The sequence below is a fragment of the Xiphophorus hellerii genome, chromosome 4, assembly GCF_003331165.1.
Source record: "Xiphophorus hellerii strain 12219 chromosome 4, Xiphophorus_hellerii-4.1, whole genome shotgun sequence".
In the NCBI taxonomy this organism is placed as follows: domain Eukaryota; kingdom Metazoa; phylum Chordata; class Actinopteri; order Cyprinodontiformes; family Poeciliidae; genus Xiphophorus; species Xiphophorus hellerii.
Window position 1 is genome coordinate 33460862 of NC_045675.1, and position 27349 is coordinate 33488210.

General features: G+C 40.7%; 1 protein-coding gene across 1 annotated transcript; it reads left to right on the plus strand.

The window, feature by feature from the left end:
- The first annotated feature begins 308 nt into the window (after window positions 1-308).
- LOC116718696 (mucin-5AC-like) lies at window positions 309-25543 on the plus strand. Its single transcript, XM_032560889.1, has 27 exons — window positions 309-384; window positions 849-1098; window positions 2385-2499; window positions 2795-2930; window positions 3841-3947; window positions 4153-4366; window positions 4475-4600; window positions 4683-4800; window positions 5327-5465; window positions 6108-6218; window positions 6709-6778; window positions 7181-7318; window positions 7403-7567; window positions 8985-9079; window positions 9166-9292; window positions 9393-9640; window positions 10074-10123; window positions 10517-10658; window positions 11250-11360; window positions 11708-11884; window positions 12143-12382; window positions 13032-13188; window positions 13525-13653; window positions 14039-14152; window positions 23408-24094; window positions 25031-25393; window positions 25476-25543. The coding sequence occupies exons 1-27, from the start codon at window positions 309-311 to the stop codon at window positions 25541-25543; spliced, it is 4473 nt and encodes a 1490-aa protein (XP_032416780.1).
- Window positions 25544-27349: the final 1806 nt, after the last annotated feature.

A 27349-nucleotide genomic window follows, 5' to 3' on the forward strand; every position in this document is an offset into this window, starting at 1 on the left:
TCCAAGCGCTTAGATATGGTAAATTTTATTTTGGTAACAAAACAAAACAAACAAACAAAAACAGGCCCAGACAGCATCAGTTCTGGTTTCTTAACTTTTTTATTTTATTTTATTTCTTATTAAAGGTAAAGATCATCAGCTGTTACTCAGATGTTACTCTGGGTGTAGAAGGAGCTGGGAGCAGAAACATGCTTCCTGAGTAAACAGTTTGTAATCTTGTGTGCGTCCAGCTCCACCTTTGCTGGAATATTATAAAAGGACTTGTTCTCCCTTTGAGTTCTGTCATTGAGTCAACCCGTAGGACCGACATGGGCTCCCAACGGCTGCAGCCGACGTCATGGCTCGTCTTCCTGACTCTACTGGTCGGCTCTCTGTCTCAGACTGGTAACACATTTCACAGCTTCACTAACTAACAGCTCAATTAATTCTACAGAAAAATGCTTTGGGTGTATGAAGTTAAATGTTTTATCCTGAGAATTTTCTTCTACGTTTAGTACTTTTGTGTCTAATTTGCATGTTTTTATAGAAAGGAAAAATATTTTAAACTGAAAAATGGGAATGAAAGTCTTGTCAAACTGATTTGGAGACCTCACAGATACCCAGGTTTCATTTACTGAGCTCTGATGATGAAGCATAAATATCTGATATTCAAAATATATAATAATGTGCTCAACTAGTCAGTTATAATTTCTTTTTTTCACCACAGTAATGATCGTCCCTTCTCTTCAAACACTGGATCTGACTTCAGGTAACCATGCAATGACCAACATTTTGGGGTTCGACCACTGCTACCAGTATTTATCAACTCGTTTGTTCATTTTTTTCTTGCTAACGTTCTCATTCTACAGCCAACATGTCTCACCTTGACCGAGTCTGCACAACTTGGGGAAACTATCACTTCAAGACCTTCGATGGGCATTTCTTCCAGTTGGCCTCCACCTGTAACCATGTGCTGGTCTCCCACTGCGGGGGAAGCTATGAGAGCTTCATCATCCAGATGAGGCGGGGTCTGGTCGACAGCATCAGCAGCATCGCCATGAAGCTGGATGGCTCAGTGGTGGAGCTCTCCAACAGCTCCGTCATATTCAACGGCCAGATGTGAGTTCAGCCCAGATCTGGTCTTTGGTTCATGTGGTGTTTGCCACAGGCTGAATCGCTGCAGGAATAGTTACAGCTACGGTTAAGTTGCAACTGCATATTTACATTCGTTGCTGTTCATCGTTCTCGTTGTTTGATATATATATTAAGAGTTTAATCATAAACTTGTGTCAAAGTTATTAAACAGCTTAGCTTTTCAGATCCTAGTTTAAGGTTTAGTTTAAGCCAGAGGTGTTTTTTTCTGGAATGGAAAATGTTTGGTACAACACAAAGTAATTTTAATTTTAGTATCATTAAATTCAGGCCACAAACATCCAGCTCATTTTTACTCAACAGACTCTAAACACTCAGTCATCAAACTTCGACTAAAAACCTAAACTCTTTTCTTTTTTTGTAAGGAAAATGTTTGAGAAAATTTCAACGACTTTATGTTTATATCCCCAAAATAAAATATTTACAATAAAATAATTTTGAAAAAATATGGCCCCTAAATGCTTTCAACTCTGTGATTTTGGCCCACAGCACAAACAGTTTGGACACCTCTGGTTTAAGCCAATAGAGAACTGAGTTAACTTAAAGCTGGAATATCTGACATGAAATCCAGATTTTTTTTTCTCTAAGCCAGCTCTTTGCACATCGCCTCTATGTTTGCTTCTGTCCTACAGCCTCACTGCTCACATACGCCTCATACCAACACCTCTGATCTACCGATGGCATTACTATTGTTAATTTGATTTTTGTTTTTAAGTTTAGAAGGTGAAAAAATTCTCAGCCAGTTAAAAATGCAGGATCCCTTGAAACAAAGATGGAGAAAGTAACAGAGTTGTTTTCAGATGCTCACTTTCTGTCTGCTGCACCTGCAGAGTAAAACCTCAGCAGAGTTCTTGTAGAAAGCTGTAAGCAGACACAACGCAGCATGTGGTGTGGATTGCTTAGAAAGGAGCAAAAAAAGCTCCATTAATTAGACAGGAGAAAAAGTGTTTGTGGTTTCTTTTCTTTTCTCTTGTTCTCTTTTATTTATTTTTTATTTTATTTTCTCTTTTCTTGTCTTTCTTATTATTTCTTTTCCAGGGTTGTTCTTAAAGTTTGTGGGTTCTCAGAGCGTGTTGTAAAATATTAAAGTTCTTCAATTGAAAGATCTTGAAGTCAAAATTGAAGAGTTTACTGAACACGTTTGCTGACTGATGTTGCTTATGCCTAATGTTGAATTATTTTGCCTCAGAATGTTCCCTCAGTTTTTAGCCTCTGCTCTGTGGCTCATCCCGGATCATGTGTGTTTGCTGCAGGGTGTCTCTGCCACTCGTTGCCTTCGGAGTGACAATCAAAAGGACCACATCCAGCATCTTTGTTGAAGCCAGTCTTGGGATCAAGGCTACTTGGAACCTGGATGACTCCTTAGATGTATGAAGGACACAAGCAGACTAAGCACATCATGAAGTTTTTCCAAGAAAAATGAAATTCAATCTTTTACAATTAACACAAATGTCTCAGATGTAAAAAAAAACAAACAGTTAATTCCTTTATTGACTACATTTCACACAAAAAGTCAGAAAACTTGTGTTTGGGGGGTTACTTCTTTGAAAGCCTGTCCCACATTTGGAATGAAAATGTGTTTTCTGGCTGAGCAGCAGTGACTCGTTTTATCAGGCTGGAGGTTGGGACTCCAGGTAGGCCTGTCTGTCCTCAATGTTCCCAGATTCCAGAGGTAGTCTCTGATAAACCCAGCCATGTGGAGGACATGTCTGAGGACAGAGTTTACTCCCTAAGAATAGAGATATGGAATTACCTCCAAGCACTGCCAGAGAGGCAATTACTACAAGAGAGCAATCCACGTAAATGATTCAGACCTAAACTCACAAACTGATTTTCTCTATAGTTACGTTAAAATTGACAGGCTTTTCAATGGTGTGAAATGATAGTTTTAACAAATAAAAACAAATTTATTTCTTCACTTTTTGTATTAAATGTAATTATGTTGGAGCATTTCTAGCTCTGCCTGTTGTTATGAAACTAAATATCTGCATTATATAGTAACCCTTTGCTAGGAAGACTGTTGACAGTAAACTGTGATATATTCATCCATGAACATGTGTTAGTGCTCACACATCACACATGACTTCATCTCTTTATGTGTCGTATCTTTACAGATTGAGCTGGATAGCAAATATCAGAACCAGACCTGTGGACTGTGTGGAAACTTTGATGGGATAGCTAATGATTTTATGAAAGATGGTAAGGTCATTTAAAATAATATTGCAGTTAATTTAGCTTCTACATGCTATGAGAAACTCTGTACTTTCCCCAATGACAGACTTTAGGATTGAGAACACAGAACCAGATTTCAAAAGAACCAACTTTAAGCTTTTCTTGGTTGTGGGCTGAAGTCTCTGGGGAAAATGTTAATGTTTTCTGTAGCTCTGAGTTTATTTTTGATGGAATTTAATTTGTCTGTAAAATAATGTGCTTCAGTATCTCTATGCTTTATAAAAGATTATTATGAGAAAATACTGTAAACCCTCTGTTGTTCATTCAGTCAGTTATTTAAGAAATCTGGATAAATATCTCAGTTTCAGAAAGACATGGAAACTATATCTATTTATGTTTTTTCTTACTTTGTTGGATTCATTTACTTATTGATACACACTAAGTTTGGATTGTCTTTGCTAAATATTCTACAATCACATCTGATGTGAGAGTAGTTGCTGGTTTGTGACAGGATGGTTACTGTGTGACTGACTGTAGGGACTGTGATGTCTGTGGTGGACTTGGCTGAGACTTACAAGGTAAACGGGCCCACTGAGACGTGTGTGGAACCCGACCTCAGCCCGACCCGGAGCTGTGGGGACAAGGTAATGATCCAGATCATCATCAGTGACATATTAATATCAGAACAGACCCCCATCAGACCCCCACACTGGGCTGTGACTCTGATTTAGAGTTTCCAGTTCTTCTGTTGCATGAATGAAACAATTTACATTCAGCCCCTAATTGACCAGAAGCCTCTGTGAACTGAGCTGGCCACAGACTGAAAGTGTTTGTAATTTTTAACCCCAGTTGCTTTGTGAGGAGACCTTCACTAGCGATCCGTTCAGCAGCTGCCAGAACCTCCTGGATGTGGAATCGTTTACCAAGGCGTGCATGGCAGACATGTGTAACTCAGAAGAGAACACCACAGAGTCCATCTTGTGCAAAACCATCTCAGAGTTCTCCAGACAGTGCGTCCATGCAGGTGGAAGCCCCCAGCCTTGGAGGAACGAAACCTTCTGCTGTAAGCTCAACACACACAGTCTGAAGATTAGAGTCCTGCTTTACAATTTTGTTTTAAGATTAGCTTCTTGGAGTTGATACCACAAAAGGAAACAAACTGTCTTCACAGACAAGCGATGCCCTTACAACATGGAGTTTCTGGAATGTAGCCGGCCATGTCAGGACTCCTGCTCCAACCCACAGGCCAGTCAGACCTGTGACAGCCACTGCCACGATGGCTGCAGCTGCCCTGCAGGTAAACACACACTCATGTTCTAATACAAGCATCCAGTTATTTACTGTTCAGGCATATTAATTATCATCTCTCCTGTCTTCAGGAATGGTGTTTGATGACATTGGTAACACAGGATGTGTCACAGCTGATCAGTGCCCATGTCTCCATGGCAACCAGATCTACCAGTCAGGAGAGTCCTACTCATTCAACTGTAGATCCTGGTAAGCTGGGAACATGCGTCACTCTACCAGGTCCATATATGGAAAGAAAGTCTGAGTTAGTCAGTAGCATGTTCCGTATGTGACAGGGACATATTTTGAATAATTAATTCATTTGAAATGCATTTTATGCTTATGCTAATGTTGTCAAGGTCGGTTAAAAAAGTATGTAGCAGTCATAGCTTAAAATTAAATATTTACTTCCATAGTGAGTATCTATTTGCCAAACAAAACGTTTGACTTTTAAAATAATTTTCAAACGAAATATTTATTTTCCAAACAAAATATTTAACTGGCCCTAAAAGTTTAGCTATCTATCTAAATAGATAGCTATTTAGTTAGCAACGAATATTTAGATTGCTAGCTAGATATTTACCTTGTAAATAAATAGCTAAATTAGCGGAAGTGGATTATCAAAATGAAAGCCAGGCTTTGCGGATCCCATAGTTAACCATAGCAAAATCAGTACTATTTTTAACACTAACACCATTCAAGTCAGTTAACTAAATTTTGAGTATGAATTTAACAGTGTTTGTGAGCGAGGCCACTGGACGTGTACGGAGGAAAACTGCTCGGGAACCTGTTCGGTGGAGGGAGGAGCTCACGTTACCACCTTTGACGGGAAAATGTACACCTTCCACGGAGACTGCTCCTACGTTCTGGCTAAAGTAAAGAGCTTTATACCTCTGTATACTTAGACAATGCTTAGATTCATTTTGTAATGAACATATTTAGTGCTTAACTACACAGGTGTAACATCGGTATCAAGGCATGCTGGTTCACCGAAAGACACATAAAAAACAAATGAAGGATAACAAACCAGCTTATGTTGTCTCAACTATAGTTTTAAAACTTAATGTGAGTAATTGGGGTGCCCAGAGGACCAGCTGTACTGTTGCCTTGCAGCAAGAAGGTCCTGGGTTCAAATCCTACCGGTGTTCTGACTATCAGTATTGTTTGTTTCCCAATGACAAAACTGCTGCCAGTAGGCACCAGCGCCTCTGCCACCCTGCAAGGATAAGCAGACAAAGCCAACGCCTGGATGGATACCCATAAGGCTTCTGTGTGTCTAATTGTTTTTTTCTGTAACTGGAGGAAAATACAGACAGCAGCAGCCATCTTTCAGCCAGCTAAGCAACAGTGTGCAGCAGTGTGTGTTGCCCTCTGTGCTATTTGCAGTCAGAAACAATAACCTTTTAAACTCACTATATATCTTGATACTGGTCACCAGTCAGTGCTCACACCAATATGGGTGTGTTCTAACTGGGATTGCTATTTGTGCTGACAGGTTTTGTGTCACTGTGTTGCAGCAGAGTGATGGCTCCCTCTACACTGTGTTGGTGGACCTGGTCAAATGTGGTCTGACAGACAGCAGGACGTGTCTCAGAGCCGTTACTCTGGCCCTGGGCAGTAATGCCGTGGTAAGCTTCAGACACCGACACATTAACTCCCCGGGTTATATTTCTAACGTTTTTCATAACATGTAGGCACAATGCAAAGACTTTCAGATCATTGGATTGTGCCCACAAGCCTCTCGTAACTTGAAAGAACTAGTTCTAACATTGTCACTTTAAAGTTAAAATACATAAATATATAAATATTAATACCACAGATTTTTGAGAAAACTAATAGAAAGCAATAGCTGAAGCTAAACAAAAAGATCTGGAACAACATCCAGTATATACTGTATCTACAGTATATCAGCTGTCAAATGACAGGGAGACAGAATCTCTTCTGAGAGTTTTACATCTAGCAATGTGAATTATTTTAACTGATAATTCTCTTGATTAATATTGGACTTTTATATTATGGCACACTAGTTTGAAAGACAATAAATATTTAGGATTTTATTCAGAATACTAATTAATGTATGTTTAACATAATCTAAAATGTCTTTCCACTAAATACCAGGTCATCAAAATTCAAGCATCTGGGCAAGTCTATGTCAACAATATTCTTTCTCAGCTTCCATTGTTTACATGTAAGTGAATATTATTATTACTGTCCATCTAACACACCCACACATGATGTCCATATACAGTAGATCTACATGTAGTATTTTATTCTGCTTAGGGTTGTAGGGTTGCAGCCTTTTTAAGCTGACATTCAGTGTGCAGCAGCATGGACTAAAACATATAACATCTATGATCAGTTTTTGAAGGTAATTAGTGAAAGAAAATGGAGGAAAATCAGAGAACTCAGACACAACACCAGAGAAAGATTGAGACAGAAACGCACAGGCTGTTAGAAGACAGTTTATCACCACAACACACCATGGAAATGTTAATGAACTGTGATAAACATGTTGATGAAATGAAACTTGTAGGACATGTTGCTTCAATACTGACAGCTCACTGAGTACTATGTGTTCTGGTCTCTGCAGCTGAGCTGAGTGCATTTTGGCCATCCTCCTTTTATGTTGTAATCAGCACCAAAGTGGGAATCCAAGTGATGGTCCAGCTCTCTCCTGTGATGCAAGTCTTCGTTTCAGCTGATGTGTCACTCAAAGGAGCCACCTCCGGTACATCTCCATGTGTTTAACTGGATGTGAACATGCATCTTTCAGGTTACCAAAAGCTCATCTCTGACCCACATTGCTCCACAGGATTATGTGGGAACTTCAACAACATAATGAGTGATGACTTTCTGGTGATTAGTGGACTTGTGGAGGGAACTGCTGCAGCATTTGCCAACACATGGAAGACCAGAGTCAGCTGTCCTGACATCGTGCCATTCTTTGGAGATCCTTGCAGCCAGGACATTAGCAGAGGTACGGATGATCTCCTGCACACAATGTTATGTTGAATGTTTTTAAAGACAACCCAAATTCAGAGAGGTAGGCAGCAGGTGTTGTTTGAATATTTAATTAAAAAAATTATAAACCAGTAAACTTACAAATATACAAAATTCCAGAACCGAACAAAAATAGACCATAGCAAAACGCCAGCCAGGAGGCACGAGAAGAATGTAGCACTGGAGAGGTTACAGGGAATAAAAGGAGGAACCAGCGAGGAGTAACTGAGAAAGAGGTGCTTAAGTACTGGGAGCTTGAATGCTGGAACAAAGGAACTGGGCTGATAGCTAATGGGTTCCAGGTGTGAATGGCAAGAACAGGGGGCAGACTGAGGAGAGGGAGAGAGAAAGTTTCACAGGGGGCAAACTAAACATTATAAAACTAGAGTAACTAAAAACAACTAGACACAAGAAATAAACATTACTAGAAACACTGCGAAAGGACTGAATTAAAGAAAAATTGAAACAAGACTGAACAAAATAATAAATGCAAAATAATGAAACTAGAATCAAATCAAACTACAAAACAATCTAACAATCCAGGATCCTAACACACAACGTGTCATCACAGCTTACCACAGGCCCTGCAGGATGTTGGGTTATGCTTTTGTGATTGTTGTGGCCTAAAATTATTACTTTTGCAGCACCGTTTTCAAAATGTTACAGTCAATGTTTAATCTTAAATTTTGCCATGACATGATTTTATAAAAAAGTTGAAGTTGTTGAACATAACTTTCCCAATAAAGACAGAATTTTAACAGTTAATATTTAAAGTGCAAACAACATTTTCAAGTACCTTCTTTAAATAGCAGCCTTAATGCAAATAGAATCATGCCCTGAGGAGTTGCCAAACTGCAAAAGAAGAATTTAATATTGATCATTCAAATTAACTTAGACTGTTTACACAGCATAAGCAAATCCTACAGAATATTTCAAAATGTTTTTTGCAGAAAAGCAAGAAACATGCTTTCATCTTGCAGGTTTAGCGTTCAAGAAACAGGAAGCTAAGTTAGACAAAGGCAAAGGTAATTGGTCAAAAATCATTAAATGAAACCTTGGCCAATAATTTTAAGATAATAAGTAAGTAAGTAATTTTATGTATATCACCATTCAAAGATAAAAATCACAAAGTGCAGATTAAACAGATTACACAGATAAAACAGGATGCCAAAATAAAATACCAAATTAATCAGAAGAAAAGGTTTTCTGGACAAAATCAAGTTTTCACATTGGTACCATCAGCGGCAGCTTGAGTATGAGCCTTAGTCCTAAAATCTCAGAAACATGTCTATGTGTGAAGTGACATCAGCCTGGGTTCCTTTCATCAGAGAAACACTATTTATTTTTCAAGATACACCTCTTATTATGACTTCTTTTATATTTGTGTGTTTCAGAGAACTATGCACAGTACTGGTGTTCCAAATTGACTGATCCGCTGGGAGTGTTTGCTCCTTGCCACTCTGTTGTCAGCCCCAGCTCATACAAAGACGTAGGTTTGCAAACAGGAAGCATTGAGTGCATATAAAACTCTTCTACTGTCATAGCCTTCTCCATGTCCGCTTTGTGTTTGAGCAGAACTGCATGTACGATGGCTGTAACTGTGAAAAAAGTGAAGACTGCATGTGTGCTGCGGTCTCCTCATATGTCTACACCTGCTCAGCAGCAGGAGTCCACATCAGCGGCTGGAGGGAAACCATCTGTGGTGAGCAAAAATCAGTGAACCTGTTTTCACTGTTCAGAAACACTCCGATCTGCTGGGTAGATCGGAGTGTCTGATGAACCTTTTCGCATTTTTTCAACAGGAAAATTTAGCGAATCATGTCCATCAGAAACAGTTTATGAGTACAACATGACCTCCTGTGGTCGGACGTGTCGTTCCCTCAGCCAGGCTGATTACTCCTGCCAGGTCAGCTTCGCCTCTGTGGACGGCTGCGGCTGTGCTGAGGGAACCTACATGAATGAAGGGGGACAGTGTGTGTCCAGTGCGAACTGCCCCTGTTACGATAAGGACACCTTTATTCCTGCTGGACAGGCCATCATCAAAGATGGAGTAACATGGTAACGACTCACAGATGCTCATTGGGGATTTTCATATTCACATAAATATGAACTTTTTTATCACCAAAGAATATTTACTTTAAACATAAATTGTAAGCAAATCCCCTAATCTTGCCCCTGATACCAGTCCAAGTCCTTTAAGTCCAAGTAGATTAAGTTTACTACGTTGTCATGTTAAGCAAACGTAAATAAATTTAATTTGACAAACTTTATTTGACTACATGTAACAAATTAAAATGTCTTTTAAAGTTGGGGCTCCATTTTCTTCTGTTCAGTAAACTGACATGGCAAGTAGGGCAAAAACATGGAGTTTAATGCAGTCAGCTTGTAAAAGATGCCTTGCCAAAGCTGTTGTTTGGGATCAGATCACTAGATCCCCACATGCCTCACATGATTCATATTGATTCTGTTTGTCTCGTCCACAGTGTCTGCAGACATGGGGCCCTCAGCTGCTCAGGAGGAGCCAGACTACAAAGTAGGTTCCTACACGTCACATCTATCTGTGGGAGGGTAATTATATACTGTGGTGTTTATACTATTAACAGCTAATTACAATCTATAATGAGGTTTGTAAATACTGCAATATTTCATTCTTCAGCAAAGGATGTCTTAGTCCATAATCTATAGTTTTAACATAATCTGCACTCAATTTCAATCTTCAGGCTCCACATCATGCGTCCCCCCCATGATTTATTTTGATTGCTCCACTGCTCAGCCTGGCACCACTGGGGCTGAGTGTCAGAAGAGCTGCAGCACGGTGGACATGCCTTGTGTAAGCACAGCAAAGTATTTCAGTTCAAAAAAGCATTTTGTTGTAAATCCACGCGCCTTGTTCAGCCTAACGTCTCTTCACTCTTGCCGGGAGCAGATCAGTACAGGCTGTACATCTGGATGTGTGTGCCCAGAAGGCCTGCTGTCAGACGGAGCAGGAGGCTGCATCAATGAGACAAGCTGTCCATGTGTCCACAATGGACATGTCTACCAGCCAGGACAAACTCTCACAGTGGACTGTAACACCTGGTATTTATGAGGCATTTATGACCTTTGACCTTAAAAACTGTAGCACAGATATTAACTCTTTCAAGCCAATTCTTTCCCTTCCAGCTCTCCCATCTGACTTAGATATGATCAGGTATTCATATATTTCTTTGATTTATTTCTGATGTTTGTATGTCACCACAGCTCATGCAGTGGACGAACGTTCACTTGTACCAGCAATGTTTGCAATGCAGTGTGTGGGATCTATGGAGATGGTCATTATATTACATTTGATGATAAAAGGTTTGACTTCAGTGGAGAATGCGAATACACACTCCTACAGGTAAGGAGGCTACTGGACAAATCAACAAATTAAAATCCTTAAATGTGATGTACAAACCTGTCACTAATACACACTGGCCCAATAACTAATAAACGCCCCTGCACAGTCACCTTTTAGACATTGAGGAGTTGAAATCAATCTTTCTCTAGCAATAGAAATGATTTCTGGAACCTGTTAGTGGAGAAAACTATCAGCTGTATCAGTAATTGACTTTTTTTTTTAATTATAAGAAGGGAACACAAAGGAAATCCTATGACTGTATTACTATGTTCTCACTCAGGATTATTGCAGCCCTGGTCAGGGAAACGGAAGCTTCAGTATTATCACTGAGAATGTTCCATGCGGAACCACTGGGACCACCTGCTCCAAGACCATTAAGATCTATCTGGAGGTAAACACACCACACTAATTCCATCTACACATGTTATCTAGTTGTTAATATCTTCCAACTGCTGGACAAAGAGTTGAGATTCTGACAGCATGACAACCTGCAGCAAAAATACCACCTCCGCATCTTAACATAGTCCTAATCTTTCATCAAAAAACACAGTTTATTTGTAAAGTTTTTAGCATGTTATGTATTAGTATGCAGGGAGTTGGGAAAAACATATAACCTGCCAATCTTTGACATGTGGAACAAACTATATACAAGGAGAAATAGAAAGTTTCACATAAAGTCTGTGCAGTGTTTAACATTTTTTGTGGTTTTTGTTTGCTTTGTAATCTTGATGTGTACAGGATAATGAATTCCATCTTAAGGATGACAGTTTCCAGGTGATAAAAGGAAACATCAATGTTCTCCCTGCTTCTGTACAAAAAATGGGTATTTACCTGGTGGTGACCGTCCAATCAGGGCTGGTAGTCATGTGGGACCAGAAGACCAGCCTTTTCATTTCTCTCAGTCCACAGTTCCAGGTAAAACATTAAGTGTGTGTGTGTTGTGATTAACTAAATCTCAGTTTGGTTCTTTAGGTCTTATTTTAGACGACCTTAAGCTGACCGAATAAAAGAACACACTATCAAAATACTTACACATGAACACAAATCCTTGTATCATTTTGTTTGATATTTAGACCAACTCTGATCAATGCTGGATATTTTTACTAAGCTGGTAATGTGATGATAAGATCAAATCATATCAAGTTTGTGACTGCTCTGTTTTTTTCATGCCAGGGTGAAGTGTGTGGCCTTTGTGGGAACTACGATGGCAACAGTAAAAATGATTTTACCACACGCTCTCAAGAGACTGTGACAGATGTTTTAGAGTTTGGGAACAGCTGGAAAGTGTCATCTAGTTGCTCTAACGCCCAGCTTCTCAGTGATCCCTGTGCCTCCAACCGCTACAGGGCAGCCTGGTCTCAGAAGCAGTGCAGCATCATAACCAGCGCCACCTTCCACAGCTGTCATGCAAAAGTAACATGCACACAGCACAGCTACACCTAAATGGATCCATGTGTACATAAATTTAAAACTGTAAATGCTCCACTCCTTGGGAGATTACATAGTTTTTTCTTCACCTTCTCTTCATCTTTATCATTACATGCACAGATTGCCTCTTTCTTTGCCTGGTGATCCAACTACTGTTTATTTATCTATCTAAAACATCTTGTTTTAGAAAAATAATTACAAAGCACTGTTAGGTGAAATTTCACTCAGTCAGATTTATTTTATACCATGCTTAAGAATATAAAGCACTCATAAATAGCACAGAGTAAAAGCTCTGAGTAAGGCTCACAGTAGAGTCTGTCAGAGTCCACATGTTTGTCTTGTACCGAGGATAAGGGGTCCTGAACAGTGGAGAGACAGTCTGGCTTCTAACCTTCAGTGTACATCTTAACTTTACCACATGATTAAATTTTCCACTACAAGCCTAACAAATTTTATTTTAGAATGTTTTAAAAATGGAAAAAACTTGATGGGAGAATATTTGTAGTTTTTCTGCAAAGTCTTCTATTTATTGGCCCCTTTTGAACTTCTTTCAAAATATGTAACAGTACAGCTTACATGAGTATAATTAGAATGAGAAAGACACCATGTTTGATGTAACTGCTTTGTGTTTCAGGTCGATCCTGGCCCATACTATGATTCTTGTGTGAGAGACTCCTGTGCTTGTGACACTGGAGGTGACTGTGAGTGTTTCTGCACTGCTGTGGCTGCCTATGCCAAAGCTTGCAGCACAGCTGGAGCCTGCATCAGATGGAGAACTCCAAAGTTGTGCCGTAAGTTTGACCATCACAACTGCTGTCATGGGGATGGAGCTATTCGATGATGTAACAAAATCAAAAATTGGATTTTGTTTCATTTCAAGTTAATTTCAGCTTTACAAAGCACCAGCTTAAAGCTTTAGTAGTCTCAAAACACACACAAACAAATCACATGTAAATCAAATTAAATACATATTTCAATATAACTGACTTTTTAAGTACCAGTGAAATTATTCCAATTTGAATGAAGTAAGCCTTTAGTCAGTGTAACAGGGAGTTTCCAGTTATATCATGTGAAACTTAATTTTATATTAAAAAAACGATAAAATGTCCATATTTTTTGTCTACTAGCTATTTTCTGTGACTATTATAACTCCCCTGGTGGCTGTGAATGGCATTACAAGCCTTGTGGAGCTGACTGCATGAAGACATGTAGGAATCCCTCAGGAAATTGTACCAAACTCATCACTCACATGGAAGGTAAACATTTGTTCAGCATTATAGTTAAATGACTTGTAACTTTACTTACATCACATTTTGTTAAACAGTATTTCAAATAAGACAAAGTATTTTGAAGGTAAGCTAAGGAAAGTTGGATTACTGTTACTAAATAATATTCATACCACAACCTAATTTTCCTACAATATTATGTACAGTAATCAAATCATTAAGAGTGAAAAATTAAGATGCAAGGAAGCTAATGTTTAGTAAAAGTGACTTGTTTTTCCACATTACAGGAGGCATGTTATGTTTTCACTGAGTGAGTCGTAAAAACATCATGTTGGAAAAGTCACCTCCTCACTTTACACCCTTAGTGAACATTTAATTCCCCATTAATTAACATATATATTCTTGTATTACATAGGTTGCTATCCACAGTGTTCTCAAACCAAGCCTTTCTTTGATGAAGACACAATGAAATGTGTGAACTGGGACCAATGTGGATGCTATGATGACAAAGGCATTCATTACAGCACAGGCGAGAAGGTTCCATCCAACAGCTGTTACACTTGGTATGTCTCATATAACATTGATCATCGTATTAGCATAACTGGTCCAGTAAACACTAATAAATTGGTGATGATGTGTATGCTATCTGATTCATACATGCATTGTCATACTATATAAGGTTGTATAACTAGACGTTGTGGGTTTGTGTGGTCTTTATTTTGGGCTATGTTCAATTTGGGGCCTCACACAATAGTGTGAATCTTAGTTAAGGATTTGTAGTTTGCTCCAACTGTAATTTAGCATTTATTTTTGTTATTACTTGGACCACTCCTTCTTGAATTGTCTTCTCTGCTCAATCTAACATTTGTTATTTGGGGTAGTTATTTTTTTGCCTATGACAAAAGCTAAGGCAAAAAAGGTATGCAACTTCTATAAAAAAGTATTTATTTATTTACTTATTTATTTTTTACATATTTGTTAAACGTTCACTTTTTGTGGCAGTTTGACAGAAAAAAATGAGCTCTTCTGTCTTCTCCAAGTGCTATCAGTAATTATTGAGGAATAAATCGCACATTCAGAAACACCCAATAACAGCCAGGAGGAAGTTCTTAGTCTTATTTAGCAACAGTAACCCAGCCTTAGTCTGGGCCTCCCTGCTTAGGCTGCTACCCCCACGACATGAGTCCAGATAAGCGGAAGAAGAAGATGGATGGATGGATGGATGGATGAATGGATGGATGAAAGAAGGAAGAAAGGAAGGAAGGATGTTCTTTGTACTGCCAATCAGGCTTGTGTGTTCACAGCTTAGACAATAGCATTGTTCCAAGAGTAGAGCCTGTCATGAATGAGAGGCTCTACAGCGATGATGGCAGATGAACAACTCATGAGCAATTTTCCTGTAACAGTAAGATGTTTCTCTGCCGTTAGTAGATTAACAGAAGTTGTTGAATCCACAACTGGAGTGCAAGGAATCATGTAAACATTAGTACATAGAGTTTGAATGTGCGAATACCTTCCTCCTGGCTCTGATAGGTTGTTTTTCACAGATAGTGGTGCAATTCTGCACATTGCAATAGTTGCTAAAGGAGGAAGTGGAGGAGCGTGATTTTTTTTCATTTCTATCATACCACATAGTGACAGTTTCAATAAAAATGTGAAAAAGATATTAAAGATATTTAAAGATAAAAGTTACATATTTGCAGTTACATGTGCAACTTTTATTTGTCACAGAGAGATGTATTTTAGAGAAATTTTGAAAATTAAAATACATAAGGAAACATTCTGCTTTTTAACCAGTTAATAAAAAAATAGTGGGATTAACACTGTGTTCTATTTTTCAAAGCTCCTGTACATTATCTGGGATAATATGCATCTACAGTGTTGATTGTGAGTATATGTTGTAATTTATGGAAATCAGGATATCTAATAAATGTAAATACTAAAATTATTATTTTGTTTAAATTAACAATGTAATATATCTACCTACAGCATGTACATGCACAATTAATGGAAAAACTTACAACTATGGTGCCACCATATATAACACTTCGGATGGTCTGGGAAACTGCATTACAGCTGAATGTGGTGCTAATGGAACTATATCTAGAAGCATGTACATATGTACGGATACTACAACCGCTGGGCCTACAACAACTGCATTTAAATTTAGCACAGGTTTGAGACTGACTATAATTACTAGAAAATTATATGATACTGTTTGACTTTGAAAAGTTTGCCATAAATGTTTTATTACATGTCGGTCTTATTTTTTAAGCTTTAAGATCTACGTCGACAATAAACATCACATCAAGAACAGAAGGAACAACAACTAAACTAAAGGATGAAACCAACCCACACATAACATATACCACAACAACAATAATGACAGCTAGGCAAGAAACAACACTTATTACATCTACTCCCTCTGTTGTTACCAAAACCACAACACCTTCCAGAACCACGGGAGCAATTACAACAAAAGCTTCTGAAGCATCTACAACCCAAGGTCCCTCAACGAATGTAGGTACAAGAAAGCCCGTTGAAGCAACCTCTGGTCAATTAAAATTCTCCACCACAGCAACTTTTGAAACCACAACTTCAGCGGCAGAGGCAACAAGCAGAAGGAGTGAAACTACAACCTTGTCATCAAAGCCATCTCTTCATACAACCACTACAGAAGGCCCTATAACATCCACCCACAGAGCCACAACTGAATCTGTAGAAACTACGTTCTCAGAAACAACAACAGTGAAGATTGGAACAACAAACCCCTCGAAAGTTGGCACAACAGGCCCCGTGACTGGCTCCATAACAGAAGTTGTTGAATCCACAACTATAGTACCAGGAATCATGTCAACAAGCCAAGAAACAACACTTGTTACATCTACGCCCTCTGTTGTTACCAAAACCACAACAACACCTTCCAGAACCACTGGAGCTATTACAACAAAAGCTTCTGAAGCATCTACATCCCAAGGTCCCTCAACGAATGTAGGTACAAGAAAGCCAGTGGAAGCAACCACTGGTCAATTAACATTCTCCACCACAGCAATTTTTGAAACCACAACTTCAGTGCCAGAGGCAACAAGCAGAAGGAGTGAAACTACAATCGTATCATCAAAGCCATCTCTTCATACAACCACTACAGAAGGCCCTATCACATCTACAAAAAGAGCCACAACTGAATCTGTTGAAACTACGTTCTCAGAAAAAACAACAGTAAAGATTGGAACAACAAACCCCTCGAAAGTTGGCACAACAGGCCCCGTGACTGGCTCCATAACAGAAGTTGTTGAATCCACAACTATAGTACCAGGAATCATGTCAACAAGCCAAGAAACAACACTTGTTACATCTACGCCCTCAGTTGTTACCAAAACCACAACAACACCTTCCAGAACCACTGGAGCAATTACAACAAAAGCTTCAGAAGAATCTACAACCCAAGGTCCCTCAACGAATGTAGGTACAAGAAAGCCCATTGAAGTAACTTCTGGTCAATTAACATTCTCCACCACAGCAATTTTTGAAACCACAACTTCAGTGCCAGAGGCAACAAGCAGAAGGAGTGAAACTACAATCGTATCATCAAAGCCATCTCTTCATACAACCACTACAGAAGGCCCTATCACATCTACAAACAGAGTCACAACTGAATCTGTCGAAACTACGTTCTCAGAAACAACAACAGTAAAGATTGGAACAACAAACCCCTCGAAAGTTGGTACAACAGGCCCCGTGACTGGCTCCATAACAGAAGTTGTTGAATCCACAACTATAGTACCAGGAGTCATGTCAACAAGCCAAGAAACAACACTTGTTACATCTACGCCCTCTGTTGTTACCAAAACCACAACAACACCTTCCAGAACCACTGGAGCAATTACAACAAAAGCTTCAGAAGAATCTACAACCCAAGGTCCCTCAACGAATGTAGGTACAAGAAAGCCCATTGAAGTAACTTCTGGTCAATTAACATTCTCCACCACAGCAATTTTTGAAACCACAACTTCAGTGCCAGAGGCAACAAGCAGAAGGAGTGAAACTACAATCGTATCATCAAAGCCATCTCTTCATACAACCACTACAGAAGGCCCTATCACATCTACAAACAGAGCCACAACTGAATCTGTCGAAACTACGTTCTCAGAAACAACAACAGTAAAGATTGGAACAACAAACCCCTCGAAAGTTGGTACAACAGGCCCCGTGACTGGCTCCATAACAGAAGTTGTTGAATCCACAACTATAGTACCAGGAGTCATGTCAACAAGCCAAGAAACTTCACTTGTTACATCTACGCCCTCTGTTGTTACCAAAACCACAACAACACCTTCCAGTACCACCGGAGCAATTACAACAAAAGCTTCTGAAGCATCTACAACCCAAGGTCCCTCAACGAATGTAGGTACAAGAAAGCCAGTGGAAGGAACCACTGGTCAATTAACATTCTCCACCACAGCAATTTTTGAAGCCACAACTTCAGTGCCAGAGGCAACAAGCAGAAGGAGTGAAACTACAATCGTATCATCAAAGCCATCTCTTCATACAACCACTACAGAAGGCCCTATATCAACTACCCACCGAGCCACAACTGAATCTGTAGAAACTACGTTCTCAGAAACAACAACAGTAAAGATTGGAACAACAAACCCCTTGAAAGTTGGCACAACAGGCCCCGTGACTGGCTCCATAACAAAAGTTGTTGAATCCACGACTATAGTACCAGGAATCATGTCAACAAGCCAAGAAACATCACTTGTTACATCTACTCCCTCTGTTGTTACCAAAACCAAAACAACACCTTCCAGAACCACTGGAGCAATTACAACAAAAGGTTCAGAAGAATCCCAAGGTCCCTCAACGAATGTAGGTACAAGAAAGCCAGTGGAAGCAACCTCTGGTCAATTAACATTCTCCACCACAGCAATTTTTGAAACCACAACTTCAGTGCCAGAGGCAACAAGCAGAAGGAGTGAAACTGCAATCGTATCATCAAAGCCATCTCTTTATACAACCACTACAGAAGGCCCTATCACATCTGCAAACAGAGCCACAGCTGAATCTGTCGAAACTACGTTCTCAGAAACAACAACAGTAAAGATTGGAACAACAAACCCCTCGAAAGTTGGCACAACAGGCCCCGTGACTGGCTCCATAACAGAAGTTGTTGAATCCACAACTATAGTACCAGGAATCATGTCAACAAGCCAAGAAACAACACTTGTTACATCTACGCCCTCTGTTGTTACCAAAACCACAACAACACCTTCCAGAACCACTGGAGCAATTACAACAAAAGCTTCTGTAGCATCTACAACCCAAGGTCCCTCAACGAATGTAGGTACAAGAAAGCCCATTGAAGTAACTTCTGGTCAATTAACATTCTCCACCACAGCAATTTTTGAAACCACAACTTCAGTGCCAGAGGCAACAAGCAGAAGGAGTGAAACTACAACCGTATCATCAAAGCCCTCTCTTTATACAACCACTACAGAAGGCCCTATCACATCTGCAAACAGAGCCACAGCTGAATCTGTCGAAACTACGTTCTCAGAAACAACAACAGTAAAGATTGGAACAACAAACCCCTCAAAAGTTGGCACAACAGGCCCCGTGACTGGCTCCATAACAGAAGTTGTTGAATCCACAACTATAGTACCAGGAATCATGTCAACAAGCCAAGAAACAACACTTGTTACATCTACGCCCTCAGTTGTTACCAAAACCACAACAACACCTTCCAGAACCACTGGAGCAATTACAACAAAAGCTTCAGAAGAATATACAACCCAAGGTCCCTCAACGAATGTAGGTACAAGAAAGCCCATTGCAGTAACTTCTGGTCAATTAACATTCTCCACCACAGCAATTTTTGAAACCACAACTTCAGTGCCAGAGGCAACAAGCAGAAGGACTGAAACTACAATCGTATCATCAAAGCCATCTCTTCATACAACCACTACAGAAGGCCCTATATCAACTACCCACAGAGCCACAACTGAATCTGTCGAAACTACGTTCTCAGAAACAACAACAGTAAAGATTGGAACAACAAACCCCTCGAAAGTTGGCACAACAGGCCCCGTGACTGGCTCCATAACAGAAGTTGTTGAATCCACGACTATAGTACCAGGAATCATGTCAACAAGCCAAGAAACATCACTTGTTACATCTACTCCCTCTGTTGTTACCAAAACCACAACAACACCTTCCAGAACCACTGGAGCAATTACAACAAAATCTTATGAAGCATCTACAACCCAAGGTCCCTCAACGAATGTAGGTACAAGAAAGCCAGTGGAAGCAACCTCTGGTCAATTAACAATCTCCACCACAGCAATTTTTGAAACCACAACTTCAGTGCCAGAGGCAACAAGCAGAAGGAGTGAAACTTCAACCGTATCATCAAAGCCATCTATTTATACAACCACTTCAGAAGGCCCTATCACATCTACAAACAGAGCCACAACTGAATCTGTCGAAACTACGTTCTCAGAAACAACAACAGTAAAGATTGGAACAACAAACCCCTCGAAAGTTGGCACAACAGGCCCCGTGACTGGCTCCATAACAGAAGTTGTTGAATCCACAACTATAGTACCAGGAATCATGTCAACAAGCCAAGAAACAACACTTGTTACATCTACTCCCTCTGTTGTTACCAAAACCACAACAACACCTTCCAGAACCACTGGAGCAATTACAACAAAAGGTTCAGAAGAATCCCAAGGTCCCTCAACGAATGTAGGTACAAGAAAGCCAGTGGAAGCAACCTCTGGTCAATTAACATTCTCCACCACAGCAATTTTTGAAACCACAACTTCAGTGCCAGAGGCAACAAGCAGAAGGAGTGAAACTGCAATCGTATCATCAAAGCCATCTCTTTATACAACCACTACAGAAGGCCCTATCACATCTGCAAACAGAGCCACAGCTGAATCTGTCGAAACTACGTTCTCAGAAACAACAACAGTAAAGATTGGAACAACAAACCCCTCAAAAGTTGGCACAACAGGCCCCGTGACTGGCTCCATAACAGAAGTTGTTGAATCCACAACTATAGTACCAGGAATCATGTCAACAAGCCAAGAAACAACACTTGTTACATCTACGCCCTCTGTTGTTACCAAAACCACAACAACACCTTCCAGAACCACTGGAGCAATTACAACAAAAGCTTCTGTAGCATCTACAACCCAAGGTCCCTCAACGAATGTAGGTACAAGAAAGCCCATTGAAGTAACTTCTGGTCAATTAACATTCTCCACCACAGCAATTTTTGAAACCACAACTTCAGTGCCAGAGGCAACAAGCAGAAGGAGTGAAACTACAACCGTATCATCAAAGCCCTCTCTTTATACAACCACTACAGAAGGCCCTATCACATCTGCAAACAGAGCCACAGCTGAATCTGTCGAAACTACGTTCTCAGAAACAACAACAGTAAAGATTGGAACAACAAACCCCTCGAAGGTTGGCACAACAGGCCCCGTGACTGGCTCCATAACAGAAGTTGTTGAATCCACAACTATAGTACCAGGAATCATGTCAACAAGCCAAGAAACAACACTTGTTACATCTACTCCCTCTGTTGTTACCAAAACCACAACAGCACCTTCCAGAACCCCTGGAGCAATTACAACAAAAGCTTCTGAAGCATCTACAACCCAAGGTCCCTCAACGAATGTAGGTACAAGAAAGCCAGTGGAAGCAACCTCTGGTCAATTAACAATCTCCACCACAGCAATTTTTGAAACCACAACTTCAGTGCCAGAGGCAACAAGCAGAAGGAGTGAAACTTCAACCGTATCATCAAAGCCATCTATTTATACAACCACTTCAGAAGGCCCTATCACATCTACAAACAGAGCCACAACTGAATCTGTCGAAACTACGTTCTCAGAAACAACAACAGTAAAGATTGGAACAACAAACCCCTCGAAAGTTGGCACAACAGGCCCCGTGACTGGCTCCATAACAGAAGTTGTTGAATCCACAACTATAGTACCAGGTATCATGTCAACAAGCCAAGAAACAACACTAGTTACATCTACGGCCTCTGTTGTTACCAAAACCACAACAACACCTTCCAGAACCCCTGGAGCATTTACAACAAAAGCTTCTGAAGCATCTACAACCCAAGGTCCCTCAACCAATGTAGGTACAAGAAAGCCCATTGAAGTAACTTCTGGTCAATTAACATTCTCCACCACAGCAATTTTTGAAACCACAACTTCAGTGCCAGAGGCAACAAGCAGAAGGAGTGAAACTACAACCGTATCATCAAGGCCCTCTCTTTATACAACCACTACAGAAGGCCCTATCACATCTGCAAACAGAGCCACAGCTGAATCTGTCGAAACTACGTTCTCAGAAACAACAACAGTAAAGATTGGAACAACAAACCCCTCGAAAGTTGGCACAACAGGCCCCGTGACTGGCTCCATAACAGAAGTTGTTGAATCCACAACTATAGTACCAGGAATCATGTCAACAAGCCAAGAAACAACATTTGTTACATCTACTCCCTGTGTTGTTACCAAAACCACAACAACACCTTCCAGAACCACTGGAGCTATTACAACAAAAGGTTCAGAAGAATCCCAAGGTCCCTCAATGAATGTAGGTACAAGAAAGCCAGTGGAAGCAACCTCTGGTCAATTAACATTCTCCACCACAGCAATTTTTGAAACCACAACTTCAGTGCCAGAGGCAACAAGCAGAAGGAGTGAAACTGCAATCGTATCATCAAAGCCATCTCTTTATACAACCACTACAGAAGGCCCTATCACATCTGCAAACAGAGCCACAGCTGAATCTGTCGAAACTACGTTCTCAGAAACAACAACAGTAAAGATTGGAACAACAAACCCCTCGAAAGTTGGCACAACAGGCCCCGTGACTGGCTCCATAACAGAAGTTGTTGAATCCACAACTATAGTACCAGGAATCATGTCAACAAGCCAAGAAACAACACTTGTTACATCTACGCCCTCTGTTGTTACCAAAACCACAACAACACCTTCCAGAACCACTGGAGCAATTACAACAAAAGCTTCTGTAGCATCTACAACCCAAGGTCCCTCAACGAATGTAGGTACAAGAAAGCCCATTGAAGTAACTTCTGGTCAATTAACATTCTCCACCACAGCAATTTTTGAAACCACAACTTCAGTGCCAGAGGCAACAAGCAGAAGGAGTGAAACTACAACCGTATCATCAAAGCCCTCTCTTTATACAACCACTACAGAAGGCCCTATCACATCTGCAAACAGAGCCACAGCTGAATCTGTCGAAACTACGTTCTCAGAAACAACAACAGTAAAGATTGGAACAACAAACCCCTCAAAAGTTGGCACAACAGGCCCCGTGACTGGCTCCATAACAGAAGTTGTTGAATCCACAACTATAGTACCAGGAATCATGTCAACAAGCCAAGAAACAACACTTGTTACATCTACGCCCTCAGTTGTTACCAAAACCACAACAACACCTTCCAGAACCACTGGAGCAATTACAACAAAAGCTTCAGAAGAATATACAACCCAAGGTCCCTCAACGAATGTAGGTACAAGAAAGCCCATTGCAGTAACTTCTGGTCAATTAACATTCTCCACCACAGCAATTTTTGAAACCACAACTTCAGTGCCAGAGGCAACAAGCAGAAGGACTGAAACTACAATCGTATCATCAAAGCCATCTCTTCATACAACCACTACAGAAGGCCCTATATCAACTACCCACAGAGCCACAACTGAATCTGTCGAAACTACGTTCTCAGAAACAACAACAGTAAAGATTGGAACAACAAACCCCTCGAAAGTTGGCACAACAGGCCCCGTGACTGGCTCCATAACAGAAGTTGTTGAATCCACGACTATAGTACCAGGAATCATGTCAACAAGCCAAGAAACATCACTTGTTACATCTACTCCCTCTGTTGTTACCAAAACCACAACAACACCTTCCAGAACCACTGGAGCAATTACAACAAAATCTTATGAAGCATCTACAACCCAAGGTCCCTCAACGAATGTAGGTACAAGAAAGCCAGTGGAAGCAACCTCTGGTCAATTAACAATCTCCACCACAGCAATTTTTGAAACCACAACTTCAGTGCCAGAGGCAACAAGCAGAAGGAGTGAAACTTCAACCGTATCATCAAAGCCATCTATTTATACAACCACTTCAGAAGGCCCTATCACATCTACAAACAGAGCCACAACTGAATCTGTCGAAACTACGTTCTCAGAAACAACAACAGTAAAGATTGGAACAACAAACCCCTCGAAAGTTGGCACAACAGGCCCCGTGACTGGCTCCATAACAGAAGTTGTTGAATCCACAACTATAGTACCAGGAATCATGTCAACAAGCCAAGAAACAACACTTGTTACATCTACTCCCTCTGTTGTTACCAAAACCACAACAACACCTTCCAGAACCACTGGAGCAATTACAACAAAAGGTTCAGAAGAATCCCAAGGTCCCTCAACGAATGTAGGTACAAGAAAGCCAGTGGAAGCAACCTCTGGTCAATTAACATTCTCCACCACAGCAATTTTTGAAACCACAACTTCAGTGCCAGAGGCAACAAGCAGAAGGAGTGAAACTGCAATCGTATCATCAAAGCCATCTCTTTATACAACCACTACAGAAGGCCCTATCACATCTGCAAACAGAGCCACAGCTGAATCTGTCGAAACTACGTTCTCAGAAACAACAACAGTAAAGATTGGAACAACAAACCCCTCAAAAGTTGGCACAACAGGCCCCGTGACTGGCTCCATAACAGAAGTTGTTGAATCCACAACTATAGTACCAGGAATCATGTCAACAAGCCAAGAAACAACACTTGTTACATCTACGCCCTCTGTTGTTACCAAAACCACAACAACACCTTCCGGAACCACTGGAGCAATTACAACAAAAGCTTCTGTAGCATCTACAACCCAAGGTCCCTCAACGAATGTAGGTACAAGAAAGCCCATTGAAGTAACTTCTGGTCAATTAACATTCTCCACCACAGCAATTTTTGAAACCACAACTTCAGTGCCAGAGGCAACAAGCAGAAGGAGTGAAACTACAACCGTATCATCAAAGCCCTCTCTTTATACAACCACTACAGAAGGCCCTATCACATCTGCAAACAGAGCCACAGCTGAATCTGTCGAAACTACGTTCTCAGAAACAACAACAGTAAAGATTGGAACAACAAACCCCTCGAAGGTTGGCACAACAGGCCCCGTGACTGGCTCCATAACAGAAGTTGTTGAATCCACAACTATAGTACCAGGAATCATGTCAACAAGCCAAGAAACAACACTTGTTACATCTACTCCCTCTGTTGTTACCAAAACCACAACAGCACCTTCCAGAACCCCTGGAGCAATTACAACAAAAGCTTCTGAAGCATCTACAACCCAAGGTCCCTCAACGAATGTAGGTACAAGAAAGCCAGTGGAAGCAACCTCTGGTCAATTAACAATCTCCACCACAGCAATTTTTGAAACCACAACTTCAGTGCCAGAGGCAACAAGCAGAAGGAGTGAAACTTCAACCGTATCATCAAAGCCATCTATTTATACAACCACTTCAGAAGGCCCTATCACATCTACAAACAGAGCCACAACTGAATCTGTCGAAACTACGTTCTCAGAAACAACAACAGTAAAGATTGGAACAACAAACCCCTCGAAAGTTGGCACAACAGGCCCCGTGACTGGCTCCATAACAGAAGTTGTTGAATCCACAACTATAGTACCAGGTATCATGTCAACAAGCCAAGAAACAACACTAGTTACATCTACGGCCTCTGTTGTTACCAAAACCACAACAACACCTTCCAGAACCCCTGGAGCATTTACAACAAAAGCTTCTGAAGCATCTACAACCCAAGGTCCCTCAACCAATGTAGGTACAAGAAAGCCCATTGAAGTAACTTCTGGTCAATTAACATTCTCCACCACAGCAATTTTTGAAACCACAACTTCAGTGCCAGAGGCAACAAGCAGAAGGAGTGAAACTACAACCGTATCATCAAGGCCCTCTCTTTATACAACCACTACAGAAGGCCCTATCACATCTGCAAACAGAGCCACAGCTGAATCTGTCGAAACTACGTTCTCAGAAACAACAACAGTAAAGATTGGAACAACAAACCCCTCGAAAGTTGGCACAACAGGCCCCGTGACTGGCTCCATAACAGAAGTTGTTGAATCCACAACTATAGTACCAGGAATCATGTCAACAAGCCAAGAAACAACATTTGTTACATCTACTCCCTGTGTTGTTACCAAAACCACAACAACACCTTCCAGAACCACTGGAGCTATTACAACAAAAGGTTCAGAAGAATCCCAAGGTCCCTCAATGAATGTAGGTACAAGAAAGCCAGTGGAAGCAACCTCTGGTCAATTAACATTCTCCACCACAGCAATTTTTGAAACCACAACTTCAGTGCCAGAGGCAACAAGCAGAAGGAGTGAAACTGCAATCGTATCATCAAAGCCCTCTCTTTATACAACCACTACAGAAGGCCCTATCACATCTGCAAACAGAGCCACAGCTGAATCTGTCGAAACTACGTTCTCAGAAACAACAACAGTAAAGATTGGAACAACAAACCCCTCGAAGGTTGGCACAACAGGCCCCGTGACTGGCTCCATAACAGAAGTTGTTGAATCCACAACTATAGTACCAGGAATCATGTCAACAAGCCAAGAAACAACACTTGTTACATCTACTCCCTCTGTTGTTACCAAAACCACAACAACACCTTCCAGAACCCCTGGAGCAATTACAACAAAAGCTTCTGAAGCATCTACAACCCAAGGTCCCTCAACGAATGTAGGTACAAGAAAGCCAGTGGAAGGAACCACTGGTCAATTAACATTCTCCACCACAGCAATTTTTGAAGCCACAACTTCAGTGCCAGAGGCAACAAGCAGAAGGAGTGAAACTACAATCGTATCATCAAAGCCATCTCTTCATACAACCACTACAGGAGGCCCTATGTCAACTACCCACAGAGCCACAACTGAATCTGTAGAAACTACGTTCTCAGAAACAACAACAGTAAAGATTGGAACAACAAACCCCTCAAAAGTTGGCACAACAGGCCCCGTGACTGGCTCCATAACAGAAGTTGTTGAATCCACAACTATAGTACCAGGTATCATGTCAACAAGCCAAGAAACAACACTAGTTACATCTACGGCCTCTGTTGTTACCAAAACCACAACAACACCTTCCAGAACCCCTGCAGCATTTACAACAAAAGCTTCTGAAGCATCTACAACCCAAGGTCCCTCAACCAATGTAGGTACAAGAAAGCCCATTGAAGTAACTTCTGGTCAATTAACATTCTCCACCACAGCAATTTTTGAAACCACAACTTCAGTGCCAGAGGCAACAAGCAGAAGGAGTGAAACTACAATCGTATCATCACAGCCTTCTCTTCATACAACCACTACAGAAGGCCCTATATCAACTACCCACAGAGCCACAACTGAATCTGTCGAAACTACGTTCTCAGAAACAACAACAGTAAAGATTGGAACAACAAACCCCTCGAAAGTTGGCACAACAGGCCCCGTGACTGGCTCCATAACAGAAGTTGTTGAATCCACAACTATAGTACCAGGAATCATGTCAACAAGCCAAGAAACAACACTTGTTACATCTACTCCCTCTGTTGTTACCAAAACCACAACAACACCTT